General features: G+C 30.4%; 4 protein-coding genes across 5 annotated transcripts; 2 read left to right on the top strand and 2 right to left on the bottom strand.

Moving 5' to 3' along the window:
- Positions 1 to 2,308: 2,308 nt before the first annotated feature.
- LOC130672049 (cell division control protein 6 homolog) lies at positions 2,309 to 6,610 on the bottom strand. The gene is made up of 5 exons (XM_057476258.1): positions 6,254 to 6,610; positions 5,809 to 6,175; positions 3,789 to 4,688; positions 2,810 to 3,021; positions 2,309 to 2,719 (listed from the first exon to the last, which is right to left on the bottom strand). The coding sequence occupies exons 2-5, from the start codon at positions 6,131 to 6,133 to the stop codon at positions 2,486 to 2,488; spliced, it is 1,671 nt and encodes a 556-aa protein (XP_057332241.1). The 5' UTR covers positions 6,134 to 6,175; positions 6,254 to 6,610; the 3' UTR covers positions 2,309 to 2,485.
- Positions 6,611 to 8,736: 2,126 nt separating this feature from the next.
- Positions 8,737 to 11,003, top strand: LOC130672054 (uncharacterized). The gene is made up of 3 exons (XM_057476265.1): positions 8,737 to 9,143; positions 10,290 to 10,550; positions 10,786 to 11,003. Exons 1-3 carry the CDS (start codon positions 8,801 to 8,803, stop codon positions 10,986 to 10,988), a joined length of 807 nt encoding a protein of 268 aa, XP_057332248.1. The 5' UTR covers positions 8,737 to 8,800; the 3' UTR covers positions 10,989 to 11,003.
- LOC130672055 (dehydrodolichyl diphosphate synthase complex subunit DHDDS) lies at positions 10,976 to 12,456 on the bottom strand. The gene is made up of 2 exons (XM_057476266.1): positions 12,182 to 12,456; positions 10,976 to 12,108 (listed from the first exon to the last, which is right to left on the bottom strand). Exon 2 carries the CDS (start codon positions 12,091 to 12,093, stop codon positions 11,287 to 11,289), a length of 807 nt encoding a protein of 268 aa, XP_057332249.1. The 5' UTR covers positions 12,094 to 12,108; positions 12,182 to 12,456; the 3' UTR covers positions 10,976 to 11,286.
- A 258-nt stretch (positions 12,457 to 12,714) lies between these two features.
- On the top strand, positions 12,715 to 18,076 carry LOC130672050 (uncharacterized). 2 transcript variants are annotated; one of them, XM_057476260.1, is made up of 6 exons: positions 12,715 to 13,191; positions 13,288 to 13,500; positions 13,682 to 14,874; positions 16,040 to 16,242; positions 16,477 to 16,616; positions 16,723 to 18,076. In XM_057476260.1, exons 3-6 carry the CDS (start codon positions 14,510 to 14,512, stop codon positions 17,617 to 17,619), a joined length of 1,605 nt encoding a protein of 534 aa, XP_057332243.1. In that variant the 5' UTR covers positions 12,715 to 13,191; positions 13,288 to 13,500; positions 13,682 to 14,509; the 3' UTR covers positions 17,620 to 18,076. The 2 variants fall into 2 exon arrangements, with proteins under 2 accessions (XP_057332243.1, XP_057332242.1); XM_057476259.1 differs by having other exon boundaries at positions 13,288 to 14,874.
- Positions 18,077 to 18,149: the final 73 nt, after the last annotated feature.

Below are 18,149 nucleotides of genomic sequence, written 5' to 3'. Positions count from 1 at the left end.
CCCTTAGGATCAGAGACTCTTTGCTTGTGGGTGCCAAGTTAACAACCACTACACGGAAAGAAAATTATGGGAAGTTTTCCTATGCATTATGGGAATGGTTCCCATAATGGTATGGGAATAGTACCTATACTACTATAGGAATGGTTCCCATATATTATGGGAACCATCCCCATAATAGTATGAGAATAGTTCCCATACCATTATGGGAATGGTTCCTATAATATTATGGGAACTATTCCCATAATGTTATGGGAACCATCCCTATAGTATCATAAAATTCTTTTTTTGCACAATAGTGTGGAAATTTCCCAAAATTTGAATTTTCTTGAATGTTTTGTGCTGACAAAAAATTCTTGTTAAAAATTTTAATGTTTTTTTGCCAAATACGATTTTTTTTTTCAATTTTTGAATTTTTGTTTTTATGTTTAATAATATTTCTGTGTATTGTAGAAGTGATTACCACACTTCTTTAAATTAATTTTTTCATGATAATATGGGAACCATTCCCATAATATTATAGGAATGGTTCCTATAATAGTATGGGAACTATTCCCATAATATTATGGGAATGATTCCCATAATGGTATAGGAACCATTCCAATTGCATTATGGGAATCATTCCCATAATATTATGGAAATAGTTCCCATACTATTATAGGAACCATTTCCATAATATTATAGAAAGTATTCCTATAAATTATAGGAACCATTCCTATAATTATAGGAACTATTCCTATAGTGTTATGGGTATCATTCCCATAATTATAGGAACTATTCCTATAATTATGGGAAACATTCCTATAATTATAGGAACCGCTCCCATAATTTATGGTCGTAATTCCTATGTTGGTATAAGAAAAAATTTCACAAAATTATGGGAACCGCTGCCATAATTTTCTTTCCGTGTACACTGTAAAAAGAGCGGTGTTAAAAATGGACTCGTTTTAACTCCGCCCGGTGTAAAAATGAAATTACACCGGTGTAGGAGGAGAAAAATACCGATGTTAAAGCGGGGTAAATTGCGTCCGCTTGTAGTATTAACTTTAAAGATTATAAAACACAAAAAATGTCAGTTCTTTATGAAAATTAATAAAAAATATCATTTATTAACAAGTAAGTAAAAATATTCACAAAGTAAAATATTTTAACACCGGTAAAGAATATCTACACCAGCGGCGGCGTTATTTTAACACCGGTCTAGAATATTTACACTGGTGGCGACGTTATTTTAACACCGGTACAGAATATTTACACCGGCGACGGCGTTATTTTCACACCGCTTTCGGGGGTAAATTTAACACCGATAATTTTAACACCTACACCGTTTGGACTTACCCCGGCGATTTTTTACAGTGTACGAGTCCTTGCCCATCAAATCCTAGCTTCGATTTCCCTTAGCCGGCTTGGGTGGATTTGCCCATAGTACCAATTCCATGTATTGGTCGACATACCACTTGGTCGAGAGGGTACGTGGTTTCTTCCCCTGCCTTCCTGAGAAGACACCCAGTTTTGTTTACATTCATCCGTCCATACATCAACACATTCTCACACACCCGGGATGCATAGAGTCCTCACAAGTCGTGAGTTCTACACCCATGTCCAGATACTCCGACAACAACTAGGTGGATGCCAGTTGAACTGCGATCTAGTAGTCTTCTCCTCCTTCTTCTCGGTGTTGAAATTGGCTGCTGAGTTTTGTAAAATTTCCTCTGAGAAGTTTTATTTTAGTATTAAAACTGAGTCAGTGAATGCGAATTGAAGTAAAATTCAGTTCACTCCAAAATTACTCCGCTGGAAAAAAATCTCCATTTACTCCGTAAGCGGAGTAATTTTTTCTTACCCCGAAACTGAGTGACGGATTGAAATAAAATCCGTGGTCACTCCCGATTTTTTAGTGTAAAAAAAAAAATTATTAAATATTTGCTACTCATTATTTTTATAAATCGGTACTTAAAATATTGTAGATAATTTAAAATGTCATTAAATAATTAATTAAATATTTTATGTCAGTGTAGTGGAAAAAATACTTCAAGTATTTGAATATAAATACCAATACCGGAGATATTTATTTATAAAAAGTTTAATGGAAGTTTGTATAAAAAAGTTTAAAGAAAAGAAAATCAATTGAAAGAACTACGAGTTCACTGCTACAAGTAAATTAAAATTTTTTTTAATTATTTACTCTACGACACAATAATTATTTGAACTAATAATTGATGGATTTTAAAAATACGAAAAAAAAATTTAATTTTAAAGGCTGGACAATAAAAATACAAAAATAAAATTCCATAATTAAGTAATTAAAAATAATTTATTAATTAAAAATTCAGTCAACATGCAATTAGTCATTTAAATTTTGGTAAATAACAAACATGTAAATTATTATAACGCTCCATCCATTCAGATCGTCGTTAAAAACATAAATATCAATGCGTTTAAATAAATATATCAACAATTTAATCTATTAATAATTATGCAAATAAAACTACAGGCACGTCGTGTCGTTAATTATCTCAGCCATCATTTTTTTGTCCTGCAGAGCAGCCTCCAGCTCGTCTTGGTCCCACTGGAGACTCACTTTTGACAGTCGCGGCTCCTTCTTTCCTACTAGACGTAAAATTCCACGCGTCTCTATCAGCGAGCAGACTCCGACAAACTCGGACACGTCTACCGCGTGGATGTTGCGCTTCTTACATACTTTTCTGTACACCTCATGCAACTATAATCAGTTTAATTAATTAATTAATTTATTTATTTATTACCGACAATTAGCAGAAAATAAATATTTTAGTTATAGATCTCTAGTTACCTTACTAATAGTAACGTCTTTATTACGACCCTTATTAAGTATCAGCATTAGCGAACACAGTAATAATTTTTGCTGCAACGGGAATGTGTCTTCTTCATACTGGTCTATATTTTGTGACCCGCCGTACACACCATTCAGTACAGCAATTACGTCTTTTAAATCAACTGGTTTCTCGTCAATCGTTTGTTTCTTTGGACTGCCGCCATTATTACCTAAATTTTTTAATAATAATTAGAAATATGTATAGTAATTATGGACACTCTAATCCAAAAATAAATTCAAGGCATTTTTTAAAATAATTATCGCTCAAAATAAGATCATAAAAAAAAAGTGTTATGGTTGACATGATTCTCAAGTTCTCGTTTATTTGAAACAAATATAAAGCCAAGGTTTTTTTTGAATGAATGTCATTATGACAAGTACAAGAAAAAAATCATGAAATCACGGCTGCCTGTTTTTTTTTTTTTTTTTTAATTAAAAATAATTTTTCAAATTCCAAGCTAAGGGAAATTATAATAATGAAATTAATTTACTGCCAAAAAATGGATAATAAAAAAAAAAATTAATTATGAAGAAATACACAAACAAAATTTTTTAAGTCATATATATGTATATATATATATACTACAAAAAATCGGGAGTGAATTCGGAGTGATTGCGGATTTTATTTAAATTCGAATTCACTCTGATTCGGAATTTTAATATTAAAATAAATTCCCCTTCGGAGTGAATTTCACTTTGAGGGGAGGAAATAAATAGACAGTCATCTACTCCACATTCACTTCGGATTTAATCCGCGATCAATTCGTTATTGCAGCCGCTATATATAGATCCTTAGAAATTTGTTGAATTAAAATTTGTTTCATACAAAAATTTTTGTTCTTTAAATATTAATGAGAAATCAAAAGAATGCCTTCAATTTATTTTTCAAAACTAAAATAATATCAGCTAATAAAAATGATTAAATATGAATGCTTACAATTATCAACAGCAGGCTTCAAAACAGAGTTCTTCTGAGTCTCGGCAAGTTCAACAACACGTCTACTTATATCTAAAGCTCTCCTAACGTCCCCGGAAATAGCGGCGACTTTAGCAGCGAGCATTTGCATAGCGATCCCCGTGAAAACATCCGCAACGTTGGCTTCCTTCAACCTCTCGGCAATTATATTGACAATCTGTTCCTTAGTATAAGGGGCGAAATGCATCAACTTGGGTTTCAATTCGCATCGCGCTTGCAGACGAGGCAAAATCCGATCAGTCAGATCCAGCGCGTTGGCAATACCGACGAGTAGCAGTTTAGAGTTGGCGATAGACGGCCACTCGAACACTGAATACAAAACAGACTGACGTTTGCTCTCCAGCTGATCGATTTCATCAAGAACCAAAAGAATCATTTTGTGGGACGACCTTAGATATTTTTCAATCGCCGCTTTGCTCGCCTTTTCCGCCCTGGGCGCTGGTATGTTCAATTCCTGAAGGATCTTCGTGTAAATAGCGCCCGCGGACTTTATTGACGTGCAGTTTACGTATATTATTTTGAATGACAGTTTGAATTCCGACTGCATCATTATTTTTGAAAGGCTAGCGGTCTTACCAGTTCCTGGAGGTCCGGAAATGTATAGAGACCCGGACGACTCGTTGTCCAGGTGCTGCTTGATGTAATTCCGCAGCTCAAGAAGTTCAGGTTCACGGCCCGGAAGACTTTCAGGCACTGAACTGTGCAAAGCTTTTCTTGCATTTTGATATTTTTCAGCGAACAATTTCTTTGGCGCCAAATGGTCTCGTGTTGTCGGCGATGTTAAAAATAATTTGTCTAGTAAAGTTGATGGTGTCTTTGGTGAGTCGGGTTTCCTTTGCTTTGGTGGTGATCTCAGTTCATCTAAAAATTAAAAAAAAAACAATTAAAATCCCTAGATCCCAATAATTTGTTACTGAATTTAATTTAAAAAAAAAAAAAAAGTTCAGTGATATTTATAATTTTACAATATAAATTTATATTTATAATTGGTCAGATATTCATAAATATGTAATTAATTTTAAAAATTTATCTCATACTGTGATTCCACATAAAATTCATGTTAATTATAAATTTAATCGTCTACTTATATCTAAAAATTTATAATTTATTCAATAAATCGAACATGCAGAGTAAGATTGAAAAAATTTTACACAGTTGGCTAATATTTAAATAAATTTATAATTACAACTGCTCATTAATTATTCTCATACTCCTCAATATCTTGTCATTTTTAAAATTAATGACTCGTATCAAAATTATCGAGTAACTGATCTTCTATTGCCCTAATTAAGTTATTTTTAAAAATACTCTACAATAAAACTTTCAGGAGAAATAATTACTGAGTAATTATAAAAATTGACCTGATAATTTTTAAATTATTAAACATGATTGCAAGTAATTGTTAATGATAACGACTATAATTATCACTACAAACAATTGAAATAATCACTCGCATTAATTATAATGTTCGCTGGCAAAATTTATGATATCGATAGTAATTCAGTGCGCATTCAAATCAAGGAATGACTCATTGGTGATTTAGATTCAAATTCAAATAAAAGTCATAATTTAAAAATTTAAATTTCAAACTCAATCAGATTCAATCAGAATTGCTCGGGTGTCTAAGAATCCAATTAAATTTCAATCAGAAAATAAATTTTTTTTCCCGATTTCTAATTAACTTTCAATTGGACTCCTAAAGAACTTGTGATTCTGAAGTTAGCAGACATTTAAAAATTTTTGAATTTTTGTTTCAATGACTTAATTTAAAAAAAAAATAAAAATAAAAATATGCACATGCAAAAAATTTAAAAAACTATATGTGCAATTTTTTCAAATATTTTTTTTTTAATTTTTTATCGTCTATAAAAAATCCAAAGATCATTAGACGTCTGCTAACTTCAGTATCATAAGAACTTTTACATTAAATCCGATTAGAATTTTCCAATCAGATTCCATGATAATTTTTAATCATTGTTACCTTTGTCATCAGAAGCTGATGCTTTGCGAACTCTTCTAGATGCCCTGGTACTTTTGGGTGTCTGAGGTAGTGCGTTTTTGCTGGGAACATTGACACGTTTACGTGTAAGTCGTTTAGAATTTTCGGTATCAGAGTCTGAGTCATTATCGGACTCACTGCTGCTAATCGTCATTATTTTTTTAACTTTGGAAACGTATCTGACACTCGACGGCGTGTTCCTGATGGTAGCGTTTGTAAAATCTGGTTTTTCAACTTCATCCTTTGTGCCGTAAAATGTTAATTTTTTAGTTATTGGAAATTTAATTGTCGTTTGGACACTGGTCATTTTTAATTAATCAACTAAACTATTAATTAAATATCTCGGTATCTGTAAAATAAATAAATAAATTTTTAATAGACGGATTTTTAAATTGCAGGCTGGTTTATCAAGACGTCAGATTCTAACCTTTTAATAAAAATTAAACACACGTGTAAACTAAAATAAGACACTTATATTTAAATGTGAAAATATATAACGCTCATTAAAAATGATTAATAAAAATTTTTAAATTATTCTAGTCCAATAAAATAATTACTGTTATCAATTGTTTCGCAATCTGCGACTTGACGCAGTGCGAATTTTATTGAAATTATTTATTAGAGCGTGAAATAATTAATTATTATTTAATTAACCACTGAAACCACTTTTATTTACACTGATGGTTAATTAGTTTATTTAATTAATTAATTATTAATTATTGCGTATAACCAAAATTTGCACCGCAACAGGTGACGACTCACGAGTAAATGACGATTGACGACCGACAATGAAAGCCAGTACGCCGAGTAAATATTACGCGGGAAAAAGCGAAAACGCGGGAAAATAAATTGGAGTTTTGAAATTTTTCTAATAGATGTCAGTACTTGCGTTTGTAAAAATCGCGCGGCTTTCAAATTTTGTCAATAGATGACGTCCTGTTATTTTACTGAGTTTATTATCATTATTATCAATTATTAATTTAATTTGTAATTTATAATTTGAAATAATTATCAATAATTTTGTGACATTTAAAAGTAAGGATTTTTTAAATTTGAAAAAAGATGGCGGCTTAACTTACAATTATCATAATTTAATTATAAATATACTAATTACGTAATTAATTTTCATTTTCAAATTAATTACAAAAAAAAAATGCACATGTAGAAAATTTAAAAAACTACGCGCGCAATTTTTCAAAATAATTTTTTTTTAAATATTGATCTCTGGAAGAATTATTAGACGACCAACGTCAGTATCGAAATTTTACGAAGTTTAAATTTCGCGGTACCGCTATTTTGTTTTTAATTATTGCGCATGCGCGTGTCAAGTCTCCCCGACTCCAAGTGGCAAAAACCAGAACCAGCGAAATAACTTTCCGGGTGTACTGCGACTGCCATTTCTTTCTTTTCATATTGGTTGGTTGAACTAACTACGTGCGGATAAATTTAATCCGTAGTAATCGAGGAATAACTAGAGTTTTCTAGATTCCTCATCATCAAATATGAGAGCTAAGGTAATTGTTAATTATTATTTATATTTATTTATTTATTTCACTACATTATTATTTGTTTTTTTATTTCTCATGCTTTTGTCCACTCCAAATTTTTATTTTTCTCCGAAAATTTTCCATTCATCCGCTTATAATTTTCATTTGTTTTTCCCCAGTTAACTTACAATGAAAATCAATCCAATTAATTATTAATTATCAAGTAAAATTACTCTAAAAATATAAAAACATTTTTTTTATAACCAACTTTTTACTTCTTTACTGATAAATCCGTCTGTTTATTTTCCAATTGCTTTAAAGTCAGTCAATTCCTGCACTTATAATTTACTGTTTATTAATTATTGTTACCAATTAATAAATTAATTAATATTTTATTCATTATTTCAGTGGCGTAAGAAGCGTATGCGAAGGCTAAAGCGTAAAAGGAGGAAGATGCGTGCGAGGTCTAAGTAAACTGGATCTCAGTATTCTGTAAGTACTCAATTTTTTAAATTTAAAATACTACTAATGATTACTCGATTAAAAATATCAAGTATTCATATATTTATCATATATATTAATTATTGTTTGAAGTGAACATAAATTTATTTGTTTTTTATTCGAATGTTTCAGCTGCTTGATTGATCATCACCACCACCGATGACCACGCACTTGGAATTACATAATTTTTGAAAAAAATGAAAACAAATTTTATAAATTTTTTGTATTTTTAAACATCAGTCATGCAGAGGATCTGTCCATAATTTTATCTTCAATAAAAAAATTATTAAAGATAAATTTTACTACACGTGTTCATTTTTTTTAATTCATTCCTCTACTTTTAAATTTATATAATTAGTAGTAAGTTATTTGTCGTAATTTATATTCAAATATATATTTCATTTTACATGAAATATATATTTCTCATATATTTTTAAAAAAAAACTCACGTGTTTTCAACATAACCTTAAAAAAATTATGGCTTCGAACAGCAGGTCCGATAATTCAAAAATTGAAAAAACAAATTACAATAAAAATTTTCAAAGTTTGAAGATTTACATTTTTACAAGACCTCGGTACATATTTTTTATATTAATATTCAAAAATTTTAATATTTTTCGGGTTTCTGTTGTTGTCACTAAATAAAAAATCAAAATGGCAAATTTCCAATAATTCTTTTTCTTTTTTTAAATTAAAATTATTAAAAAAATATGACAAATTTTTCATAAATTTCTTATATTTATTGTAATGAATTGTATTGATTAATCAATTAACATTTAATTTGTTAATTTAAAAAAATAAGTTAGCGCGGCAAACTTTGAATTTTTGAAAACAACTTTCTGTTGTATAAATAAATTTAACAATAAATAAATTGACAATATATTTAAAATTAATAATAATATTGAACAATTGTATCTGTAAGTAATGAAGGTATGCAATACTTCATATATATATAAAAATTGATATTTCTAATATAAAAATATAAGATGTGTAGCCTACTAACGCGTAAATTGTTTAGCACAACAAAATATTTATACAAATCGTCTTTGTCATCGACAATAATTAATAAAAGTATCAAATTATCGCGAATAAAACCCGTGAGATTATTTGCGGATAATAATGATCATAAAATAGAAGACGAAATCAGTAAAAATGATGACAAACAAACATCTAACCTAGAAGCTGATATAAAAGCAGGGCACAAAGTATTCCGCGATGAAGATTCCGAAATAATTTTTGATGTTGAAGAGGAAATTCGTAAAATAGATTTTGAAAAAATAACTCAACTTGAGCAAGAAATTGATCCTTATGCAGGAATTAATTTAAAACGTGAGTTTATTTTATTTATAACCAAAAAATATAATGATACTGAAGTTAGCAGACGTCTAATAATTTTTTGATTTTTTTTCAAACAATAAATTATGAAAAAAAAATATTTGAAAAAATTGCACCTGTAGATTTTTAAATTTTCTACATGTGCATATTTTTATTTTATTTTTTCGCAATTAATTTTTTGAAATACGAAAATTCAAAAATTTTTAAATGTCTGCTAACTTCAGGATCATAAAATATATATAATTATTCAAATATCATGATACTGAAAGTAAGTCATCAAAAAATATATATATTTTCAAGAAACAAAATAAATACTGACGGAAAAATCCACATAAATAAATAATACTGAAGTTAGCAGACATATAATAATTTTTGGATTTTATTTTAGACAGTAAATTATAAAAAAAAAAAATTTTTTCAATTGCACCTGTAGTTTTTTAAATTCTCTCCAAGTGCATATTATTATTTTTGTTTTTTTTTCTGATTGATTTGTTGAAAAAAAAATCCAAAAATTTTGTGATCTTGAAGTTAGCAGACAATTAAAAATTTTTGCATTTTTTTTACACCAATCAGAGGCAAAACAAAAAAAAACTAAAAATATGCACACGTAGAAAATTTAAAAAACTACAGGTGCAATTTTTTGAAATATTTTTATTTTTATAATTTATCATTTTTTAAAAAATTCAAAAACTATTAGACGTCTGCTAAATTCAGTATCATAAAATTTTTAATGATACTGAAGTTAGCCGACGTCTAATATTTTTTGGATTTTTTTTCAAACAATAAATTGTGAAAAAAAAAATATTTGAAAAAATTGCACCTGTAGATTTTAAAATTTTCTACATATGCATATTTTTAGTTTTTATTTTTTTTGTTATTGATTTGTTGAAAAAAAATTTTGAAAATTACTAATTGTCTGCTAACTTCAGGATCATAAATTTTTAATGATCTGCTAACTTCAGGATCATATAAATAATCATTAAAAAATTTCTTATGTATAACTTTTCAAAAATTTTAAGACGACAATTAATTTGGTAATTAAAAACACCAACATTTTCAAATGACGGCTACTTTCTGACTCAGCATCATCATGTATCAATTAATTGTTGTAATTAATTACTTTGCAATTTAAATAAATAGATGGTGTCCATGGGGTCTATGACATTGAAGATCTTGTGGATTTACTGAGGAAAGAAAAAGCCAAAGATATTTTCGTAGCATCAGTACCCAAGGAAATAGGATACGTTGACTATATTGTCATAGTTACCGGAAGATCAGTGAGACACATGAGCGCACTGATGACATTAGTCAGAAAAATATATAAACTTAAAAGATATGAAACAGACATAATTCCTAAGATCGAAGGCGAAAAATGTAAAGATTGGATGGCTATTGACTTAAGTAATTATTTATTTATTTACTTATTACTTTAATTTTTCTACTATCAAGTGGAGATCCATGAAAAAATTTATTTTATCATTTGAGTACCTGACCTGAGTAACTGGAGCTTGACACGAAAATTTATATCGGGATTTAATTTAAATTTCCAGAGTAAAAATTCAAATTTTTTACGGCAGCAGTTACTCAGGTTAAGTATCGATAGTAATTATAATTAATAATTGATAATTTGTTACAGACAATATTGTACTCCACATGTTTTCTATGCAAGCACGCGAGGACTACGATCTAGAAACTCTGTGGGCAATCGGTTCGAAATATGATAAGAGACCAGGCGGTGAATTAAAACTGAGCGCTGAGTTTGAAGAAAAGTATAAGCAGTTTCTTGATTCTCTCCAACCTGCTGATGAAACTCAGCCTTTGAATGTAAAATCTATTTGATATAATTGATATATTTATAAGTTTTATTAAATATTTTAAAAAATACTTTTTACAATTTTATTCATTTGAAAATTCTACATTTTAATTATGCACCTCTTTTACAACAAAGTATCCATAGCAAAAGATACCAGAAGTCATCAGGGCGAGTAATCAAATTTTTTATTACTAACCCAGCTCTTCATCTAGAATCAGAATTTTAAAAAAATTTGAATTTTTACGTGCCCAGTTCCCGGGTGCCAAAAATGACAGTACTCAAGTTCCTTACACTCGATAATGTTCAAATTAATTAACAAAAATATCAAACTTTATTTTCTGTCTCTCCGTAACATCGAAGTCTTTGTAACTCATCAGCGTTTCGCTGGTAATAAAAAATCGCAGTCAAAAAATCCCATATATTAAACTCAGGCCAAAACGATTTAGAAAAATATATATACGAGTAACTAAACTGCCAGAGAAGAAAGTCACTGAATCTCACTTCACCCGAGGTACGAATGATTAAATCAGGATCGGAGGACTGTCTGGTGTACATGTGCTCCGAAAATAATTTCTCATCAATGTCATCAGGAAGCACTTGGCTGCTGGAAACTTTTTCTGCCATCACTTTTATGGTTTCGACGATTTCATCCCTGGACGTGTATGCAAAGGCGACGTTCAGCAGAGCCTTGGAATTGTCTTTGGTAATTAATACTGCTTCGTCCATGAGCTTCCTCACGTTCTCCGGTATCAGGGTCAGGTTTCCAATGACGCAAATCCTGACCCCATGCTCCATAAGTTTCTCCCGCTCGTCCAGCAGCTTCTGGAACTTGTTCTCAGCCAACGTCATCAGCTCGTCCACTTCCTCTTTGCTTCGCTTGAAGTTCTCGATGCTGAATGCGTAGACTGTCACTTCCTTCACTCCAAGATCCAGACACCACTGCAGAGTTTCCGCTAATTTATCAAACCCTTCAGTGTGGCCTTGGATAAAACTGTTGTAATTTTTCTTACTTGCGTATCGCCTGTTCCCGTCCATTATAAAAGCAACATGTCGAGGTACGTGTCCACTTTTGATAACTTTCACTGCACATGATTGCAAACAGTTCAAAGTGTTCTCCCGCATCCATGACATCTTGGTATTTTATTTCTGTGTGATATTTTGGTTGAATAAATGGAATTTATTTTGTCATAAATATATAAATATTGTAGGTTATATTTACATTTATACTCCAGTCTCTAACCTCTTCTAGCGCATCAGCAACTTCAGTTGACACGTCGGCCAATTAAATTAAATATTTTTATTACTGTTGGATAATTTTATTACCAATCAATAATAATTTTTTTTTAATTAAATAAATATTTAAAATTACTTGGAATTTTTTTAATTACTGATATTTTTTTTACCAACGGTTTGAAATTCTGGAATAATAAAAAAATGTCGAATTTGAATATTTAATTCTACGCTGCTATTTATCAATAAATCGAATCAACTAAAATTTTCTCGAATAAAAAATATTTGAAAATTTTCAAAATTATTTTTGACAGTAAAATACTTGCGTGATTTAAATTACATATAATATATAAAATATATACTATTGTGATATTTATTGATAAGATAAATATCACAATCAATAAATATCACAACTCATATATGATAAATATGAAAATGAACTGTATATAAATATGCAATTGAAAATAATAAAATTACCGGTGTTTAAATAAATAAAAAAAAATATCATGAGTTTTCGCGCCAAAAAAATTATTAATTTAAATTCGATTATTTAAAAAAAAATTTGAAGTTAGAAGACAGTTAAAAATTTTCGAATTCTTTTTTAATACCTCAATTTAAAAAAAAAAATATGCACATGTAGGAAATTAAAAAAACTCAGTGCAATTTTAAAAAATAATTTACCGCTTAAAAAAAAATTCAAAAATTATCAGACGTCAGCTAACTTCAGTCTCACAAAAAAAAAGTGGTCTGATAAATCTAAAAAAGAGTGAATATTTAAAAGTAAAAACAGATGATTGATGACAAAAAATTCTCCAAAGTGTAAATCCAAGAAATTACATTAGCAAATGGATCAATAAATTTACAGCGGCCATTGTCATCAATTACCAGCTCGCCCAGGCCAGTCAACGAGCAGAGCAGAGCCTGGATGAGCTCAATATCCAGATATTCTTCCTCATAATATTTTATTTACACAGCAGACAGCAATGCGTAAAAACAAGTGTAAGTACTCAAGTTCATATGACTTTTTCTACATACACCCAACATCCACATGTACATACACACTTATATATATATATACATATATTTTATATCTAGCGGTACTGCAACTGCAACATCTGCTCCAGTCGGTCCCATCCATACCAGGATCCAGGATTTTAATTTGGAGTGACACGAAGAATTAAAGACTTATATGTCTAGTGTCTAGTGTCTGGAGTCTGCGGTCTGTACTTCCTAAGTATAGAGTAATTGACAATATATGTACAATGTACAGTGTACAGAGAGTACATACAGTACTTACATGCTACATGTGTTAGTGTACTAAAGCTAAAGCCGTAAACCCAACACCCAACTCATCATCTCTCCGCTCATTTCTCATCTCTCCGCTTCTTTCCTCTTAATTTATTTATCTATTCCATTCACAACTTAGTCGTCTCCTCACATTCTCTTCTCTCTCGAGCCCTATTATCTTTACCATCCTTTTTTTTTTTAGTTTAATCGCTTAAAGCAAATCATTGTAACTCCAAATGAAAGCTTTGGCTTAAGTTCGAGTGCTCATTCAGCTGTGACGGATATTAAATCTTTCATCATCATAATAATTGTTGTTATTATTATTTTATATGAACACATGGGTTCATACAAGTCTACGGTGGTGTCTAAAGTTATAACTGTATCGCGATTGGATTTTTCACCAGGTGTTCTTGGACACTACCAAGGTTAGATACTGTGTCAAGTGATTTATTTTTTTTAATAACTAAGTAATTATATTTATATATTTTTAAGTGGCAATTTTTAAATTTTTTTAAATGAATTGTTTATTTTGTTTGACATTTTTTAAAATTTAAAAGTGTTAATTATTTTATTTAATATTTAAAAACGATGAATTCGTGATTTTAAATTTAAACTGTAGTACAAATTTATTGTTTAATTTTAAATAATTAATTTATTTTATTAATTGACAGCAGAAATGTCATAAAAAAAATTTTGATTGAATGGAAGTTTAAATTAAAAGTGCAGTGAAAGTAAAAAAAAATTTTGCTTAATTTAAAATTATGTTTATTTTTAAAAATAAACAAAAGACTTTGAATTTTAAATAAAACTGACTGATGAAGTAACGGATGATTAATGGCTGAATCATATTTATTATCAATATTATAGATAAGAAATTATAACGTAACGTGTGATAAATTTAAGACAGTGATTTTGTACATGATAAAACTATTATTACTACTCCTATTTTAAATCCACAGTAAGAGTGATAACAATTTGATAAAATACTAATTGAGTTTAATAATAAAAATAAAAAGGATTTATTTAAAAAATGGCGATGGCAATGGAACCGATTTGTGATAAAAAATCAACACGTTGTTTGAAGATACCTCTGAAATCAACAGAACAAATTTATCTGATATTTTTAATACCGACGTTGGTGAGCTGCTGCATTTATATGATCAATTTTGCGAGTGATCTAGTTGTCGCGATTCAGCATTTTCGCGAAAGCAACCCAGTATGGGGCGGTCTGACAATTGGATTCATGTATGCACCGGCAATTGCCTATTTTGTATTGACGGTCTCACGTCCTGACTGGTGGATGACTGAGGATCAAAAACTATCACGAGGTGTCGTCGCTTGGTTTTTTATTCAATTATGTCAACTTATTGCTTTTCCATTCTTCGCTTTGTACAGGTAATTATTATAATTCATATCCATTTTAGTAGTAATTGATAATTTAACTGCCCAAGTAGCACAGAGACAACTGTAAGTTGTCATTTAAAAAGGGTAAGACAATTTTTTTTGTCTCATAGCCACCTTTTTGGTATAAATACGACATGCAAATGTTGGTTTCGGAAACAGAGAAAATTTGTGTTGTTTTTCTTGTCTTGTGTCAATTGAAAAGTCATTTAAATGACTTATTTTACCACTTCGTAATTTACTTTTTGTCGTCACTTGTGTTAAGTCTTTTAAGTAGATATTTTTTCGGTAACATGAATTTCTAATCGTTGGCAGTGTTACAATTCTACTCACAACATCTCTACTCAAGGGAAAACAACTTTACTCAGCCTCAACTCTACTCAGTTTTTTTTACTCAGGTTTAACTCTACTCAGTTATATCTTTACTCAGCTTCAACTCTACTCACATATTTTAGCCTATCGATAAAATATCAATTCTTTTTGAGTAGAGTTGAAGCTGAGTAAAGATATAACTGAGTATAGTTAAACCTGAGTAAAAAAAAACTGAGTAGAGTTGAGGCTGAGTAAAGTTGTTTTCCCTTGAGTAGAGATGTTGTGAGTAGAATTGTAACACGACCTGATCGTTTTGTCAACATATCGGTGCCTTATCGATATGTCAAAAAGTAGCCTGAAAACTGATATCTTACAGATGTCGCAAAGCCTAGTGTGCTGCTTGGGTAGTAATTTGATCTACTAATTAAATATTTTTACTAGTATAGTTAAGAAAAAATTTTAATTATGAATTTTCTTGGCTTTCTGTACTTTAAAAAATTGGAAAATCAACGAAACTGCATAATAATCGGAACATACATTCGATAATAAGTAGAGGTACCGTTTTTGGACCAGTTTCGGACACGAAAGATTTAAATGAAATGATTTGTAAAAGACTTGATGACATAATTAATTTATAAAAAATTTTCAAAGATATTTTTCTCATATTGTTATAATAGAAATTGTATTTTATACTTTTTCATTAATTAATATCAAGTATTAAATGTCCGAAAATGGAGCAGTGGCCACAAGTGGTACCTCTACCCCATATCCTTGTAACTGATTTAATTTATCAGTTATTTTTATTATTGTTATTGTTATCAGAGTTTAATTAATTGTTGTGTTGCAGATTCGCTGGTCAAATAGTTGTGATAGTAGACGCAATTTTACTGAGCGGTGATGAAAGAAATAAATCATTGAGTGTCGCCGCAGCACCAGCAGCTATCGAGTTGTATTTTTTTTTACAATCATGGTTTCAAGCAGCACCTCAAGCTATTTTTCAAATCCACTTATTGTTAAGAGAGCGATACACTATACGCACATATCAATCGAGTATGTTTTATATTTTTCACTGATATATTTGTCGATAATTCATTTTCGTATTACAGTAGATTTTTTTTTTAAATAAAAGTTACAGTTATTGGCACTATTAGAAGTATGTCCATAATTGGGTCTTTTATTCCAATAGTAAATTTACTTTTTTATTGATTGATATTTTATTTAAAAAAAAAATTATTTAGTCGATTTTTCTGGGATGATTCAAATTAAAAATAATTTTGATTGCAGTTGTTGTTCAAGTGCTTTGTATTTTTACTTCAATTGTTGTACTGGCGGTTCAAACGGCATCGTTTCAAAGATTTGAAAGCCAAAGAGCTAATGGTCGACGACTACCATGGGCAATGTGGTTAAAAAAATATCGATTACAGGTAAAAAATTAATAATTATTCATAAAATTTTTTTCTCTATCAACATTACATTCAAAAAATTGTAACATACTTTTATCTAATCAAAAATAAATGATTGAATTTAAAGGAACTTGGAAATTTGGACGAAAAGAAACCATTGAAGCCGCCATCGCCGTCACAGAACCTCGAGATAAATTTAAATCCCGCGGCAGTGTCATCAGAATCACCAGCAATACAAGAGACTGAGTTGCACCGCGTGACTTTAGAGCGGCAAATATCATCAACGCCACCGCTGCCACCAAAAAATGCCCAGATAATTCCTCCCCCAGCTCCACTCAGAGGAATCACCAGCGTGACACCTCTGCCGGTTCCTGAAATGCAGGCGCCTCCGCGCCCGGACTCAGTGATCCGGGAGTCTCTGGAAGCGGATCCATCGTCCGAAGACCCAGGGAAATCTACCGAGAGGATAATAAACAACGAATCAAGTCCCCAGACTCAGAGTCGCTGGCGCAGTTTGCGTCTCCCTCGTCGTGTCGACTCGATAAAAATAGTCGAGGAAGACGACCCCGTTGGTAAATTCGTCGCGTTTATCTGGTGGTTTTGCTTCATCCTCGCTCGCATATTCGCGATTGCGCTGTTCTACGAGTTCTATCCTCTCTGGCTGTCAGGAGTAATTGGTCTCCATTACGCCATCATGCTCAGCTATCTATTTTACTACGCAAAAGACTTCAACATCACAACTTTTATTGTTAATCTATGGCTTGGCTCCGTTTATATTATCAGTATTATCGAGTATCGCGTTAAATTTAAATATGCCGACAAGTGGTTGCTATTTTACCATATTTTTGTTATCCTACAAAATACAATTATGACCGTCACTTGGTTTACTCTTGAAGACTGGGACGGTTTCTGGTACACTTACATGTTTTATGCAATTTTTGTCAGCATGGGACTTTGTATTATTTCCGTTGGTGTCTACCAGGTTGTCCTTAAACCCAGACAACGCCGTATTTACGCCAGCTAACTATTTTTTATTACCTAATTATTTATTATTTTTTAATTAATAATTCTTCAGTATTTTTTAAAAAGACTAAGGACTGACTTTACGTATGCACATTATTTTTTTTGTCATCAATTTCACTTATATTGATACTTATTTATATACATACAAATATATATTTATAGATTTTTTTTAGTATAAAGAAAATTTGTATTCATAGGCGACTAAGTTAAATTGGTAGTATTTATATTTAAATCTTAAGCTTACGCTGTAAAAAATCGGGACTGAATTCGGAGTACGGATTTTTAAATAAAAATTAACTTCGTCACAGAGTTTCGGACAAAAAAAAAATCACTCCACATATGGAGTAAATGGGAGTTTTTTTCAGGAGTGATTTTGGAGGGAACTGGATTTTATTTAAATCCGCATTCGCTCCGATTCGTTCGTCAGCATTTACCCCGGATTTAATCCACAACTCCGCAAATTTTTTGCAGTGTAAATTATAATTATAGATAATAATTAAAATTCGGCCACTATTTAACTAAAATAAAAAA

This window comes from Microplitis mediator, chromosome 7 (genome assembly GCF_029852145.1).
Source record: "Microplitis mediator isolate UGA2020A chromosome 7, iyMicMedi2.1, whole genome shotgun sequence".
Lineage (NCBI taxonomy): Eukaryota > Metazoa > Arthropoda > Insecta > Hymenoptera > Braconidae > Microplitis > Microplitis mediator.
The sequence above is the reverse complement of the archived record's forward strand: the minus strand, read 5'-3'. Positions and strand labels throughout refer to the sequence as shown.